The sequence below is a fragment of the Sinocyclocheilus rhinocerous genome, unplaced genomic scaffold (genome assembly GCF_001515625.1).
Source record: "Sinocyclocheilus rhinocerous isolate Xijiao unplaced genomic scaffold, SAMN03320098_v1.1 scaffold2645, whole genome shotgun sequence".
Lineage (NCBI taxonomy): Eukaryota > Metazoa > Chordata > Actinopteri > Cypriniformes > Cyprinidae > Sinocyclocheilus > Sinocyclocheilus rhinocerous.
The window spans coordinates 284,545-288,034 of NW_015654522.1; the positions used below are offsets into that span (position 1 = coordinate 284,545).

Sequence of the window (3,490 nt, forward strand, 5' to 3'; positions counted from 1 at the left end):
CACTCTTGAGGTATTCGGCCAATCACAACGCATTGGATATCTGGCCAATCAGAGCACACCTCGCTTTTCAGACCGATTAGTTTTGTAAAAATCGACGCGTTTCAAAAAGGCGGGGCATAGAGGAGAAACAATAATGTACAGTATGTGGAAAATAATGTGTTTTTTTTACTTTAAACCGCATAAACACATTTCATTACACCAAATACACAAAATAATGTTCTTTTTAGCAGCATCATATGACCCCTTTAATAATACTATTGTATGAAAATCTGTTTTTTTTTAATGCAGTCAGTCTGTTAATAATTTTTATTTGTATATATTTATTTGGTTACACATGTGTTTGTTCAAATGTATGTGTGTTTGTTTGTAGGCCAGACTTCAGGAGTTTAAAGCAGCAGGTCATGATGTAGATTTGGAGTTCATGGAAGAAAGTCTCATTGCTCTGCAGGGTAAGTCATGGGTCTGTGGTATGCTTGCATGGTTATACTGCCCACATTCCTGCTTTATATTTTTCGAATACATTGGTTTGTGTGTGTTATTTAAATGCATTATGTACATTTTTGGGGCATTCGTTTCGGCAATGATTATATGTATATTCATGTTGTATGCAGGTCCATCAATGGCCCAGGTTCTGCAGAAAGGTGTGGGTGATGACCTCAGGAAGCTGACCTTTATGACCAGTGTTTTGACCCCAGTGTTTGGCATCCAGGGCTGCAGGGTCACACGCTGCGGATATACAGGGGAGGATGGAGTTGAGGTGTGTGATCTCCATCTGACTGTATGACAACTATACTGAAATTATTTACTATTATTCAAAAGGTTGAGGTTTTTAAATTAATACTTTTATTTAACAAGGCTGCACTCAATTGGTCAAAAGTGTCAGTAAAGACATAATGTTACAAAAGATTTCTATTTCAAATAAATGCTGTTTGTTTAAAGTTTCTATTCATCAAAGTAAACAATATATCATGGTTTCTACAAAAATATTAAGCAGCTCAACTGTTTTAACAGTGATAATAAAAGTAAATGTTTCTTGAGCCCCCAAGTCAGCATATTAGAATGATTTCTGAAGGATAATGTGACACTGAAGACTGGAGTAATGGCTGCTAAAAATTCAGCTTTACAGTCACAGGAATAATTAGAAAACAGTTACTTTAAATTGCAATAATAGTTCACAATATTACTGTTTTTACTGTATTTTGATCAAATAAATGAAGCCTTGGTGATTATAAGAGACTAGTTTTAAAAGCTTTCTTTTTGGGAGGTTGTTTTGTGTGTGTGTGTTTGGCATGTCTGTAATATTTATGCTGTTGTATTTACATATGATTTATTCAGATCTCAGTACCAAGTGGAGATGTTGTTTCACTGACTGAAAAGTTGTTAGCTGATAGTGAGGTGAAACTCGCTGGTCTCGGTGCCAGAGACAGTCTGAGGCTGGAGGCGGGACTTTGTCTCTACGGCAATGACATTGATGAGACCACCACACCTGTGGAAGCAAGTCTTGTTTGGACTATAGGTGCGTCAACACTTTTATTATCACTTCCCAAGTTCCCATGCATGTATATTGAATGCTAATGTATTTGTGTGTGTTTTAAGGTAAGCGTCGTCGACAGGCACAAGATTTCCCTGGTGCTGACATCATTGTTCCTCAAATAAAGGCAAAGACTCAGAGAAAGAGAGTGGGACTGATCTCCAATGGACCACCTGTCAGACAGCACACACCAATCCTGTCATCTGACGGCAGGGTTATAGGTAACAAACGGATTTGTGTTTAACAGAATAGTTCAAAATCATTGTTTATTCACCCTCATGTCATTCCAAACTCTGGTCTACTTTATTTAAGGTGAGGTCACCAGTGGATGCCCCTCCCCCTGCCTCAAACAAAATGTTGCCATGGGCTACGTTGAAGCTGGCTTCAGTAAAGTGGGCACATCAATCCAGGTGGAAGTGAGGAAGAAAGCAGTGCCAGCAGTGGTCAGCAAGATGCCATTCGTGCCCACCAAGTACTACATGGGCCAGTAGACCTACTGATCATAAAAGCGTCTGTATTTATGAGAGGGTCTGTCGTAGATCTGTCTGGTCTTATTTAGCAGTGGAGATCACTGCCACTGGATTCCCGCTGGAATGGAGACCAACATTAGAGATTATGTAAAGCCTGAGAGACACGTCAACATCGAGCATAAACACAAATGCAAACTTTAAACACAAACATAATTTACTTCCATTTAAATTACATTCCAGGACATTCTGTTATAATTGCACAACATTTTGGCCACTTCACTAGAAATTCAAATCAAATGGAATTTCAGGATGTGGGAAAGGACCACTTGTTGTTTCTGTGTGTGTGTGTGTGTGTGTGTGTGTGTGTGTGTGTCTAACATAGAACACTTAAAATGTTAGTTTGAGTTTGGGAAGGTGACATGTTTTAAAGACTACTGGCTAGGATTCCTTTTTTCCTAAGTTTGCCACATATCTGGTTCATTTTATGCCGGTGTACTGTTTTAGTGTCATAACTTTAGGATGTACGATAATAAAATAATTAACAAAGCTAATCTGAATGAGATAAACTGTATTAGAAAAGTGCCTAATTTCTCAGGAGTAGGTTGTCATGCTGTAGTATTGTTAATATAATTAACTTTAGACCACATCACTGTGAAGTCTTTCTGTCTGAAAGAACATTTCCATTTATGCTTCTTTTTGGGATGTGATTAAATAATTACATTTATTCTATATAATTTTATAAACTTTTACTTGATTGGTTGTTCTTTTAAAGTATATACACTTTTACATTAGCAGTCAACAATTTGGTATGGTTTGTGTTTGTACTGTGGGCTGTGATTTTAAATAAAGTCTTTAACTTAAAGGTGCAATAGGTGATTGTCTTCAGAAACATTTTTTGTTATGCTGGTTGCAAGTCTCTTCACATCCCGATTGCAATCATTAAGTTAAGTGGTCTAAATGTATTTATCTGTATTTATATATTCTGTGGAAGGCATAGGACCAAGAAATGTTGGTCCAATCAAAACGCTCGGTCCGAGAGTTTTAATTTGCTTTCCTACCTGCCTGTCAGCGTACAGTTTGTATTAGCATACCTCTGCGCACCCTGTTTAATCCCAGTCCTTGCGCCCCCCGCTCTGCATATTTTGAAGGTCTCGCTTAGTTAAAGGGGTCATATGATGCGATTTCAATTTTTCCTTTCTCTTTGGAGTGTTACAAGCTCTTGGTGCATAAAGAAGATCTGTAAAGTTGCAAAGACTAAAGTCTCAAATCCAAAGAGATATTCTTTAGAAAAGTTAAGAGTCAACCACACCTACCTAAAACGGCTCGTTCTAACACACCCCACATGTCTACGTCACGATGTGAGAAGATTTGCATAACGCCGCCCAAACGTTCACGCAAAGAAAGAAGGCGTAACTTAAAAATATTTGGCTGCACAACTGTTGATAATTCTAATAATAAATCAGCATATTAGAATGATTTCTGAAGATCA

At 37.7% G+C, this 3,490-nt stretch overlaps 1 protein-coding gene across 5 annotated transcripts in view; it reads left to right on the plus strand.

The window, feature by feature from the left end:
• amt (aminomethyltransferase) overlaps positions 1-2,713 on the plus strand; it is a 5,729-nt gene extending 3,016 nt beyond the window's left edge. For 4 of the 5 annotated variants that reach the window (XM_016524301.1, XM_016524302.1, XM_016524299.1 and 1 more), the window contains exons 5-9: positions 371-449; positions 612-757; positions 1,336-1,516; positions 1,597-1,752; positions 1,844-2,712. In XM_016524301.1, coding sequence (XP_016379787.1) covers positions 371-449; positions 612-757; positions 1,336-1,516; positions 1,597-1,752; positions 1,844-2,022 — 741 coding nt within the window. In that variant the 3' untranslated portion in view covers positions 2,023-2,712. Of the gene's footprint in view, positions 1-370; positions 450-611; positions 758-1,335; positions 1,517-1,596; positions 1,753-1,843 lie in introns of all 5 variants that reach the window. The other variant, XM_016524298.1, reaches the window with a different exon arrangement.
• Positions 2,714-3,490: the final 777 nt, after the last annotated feature.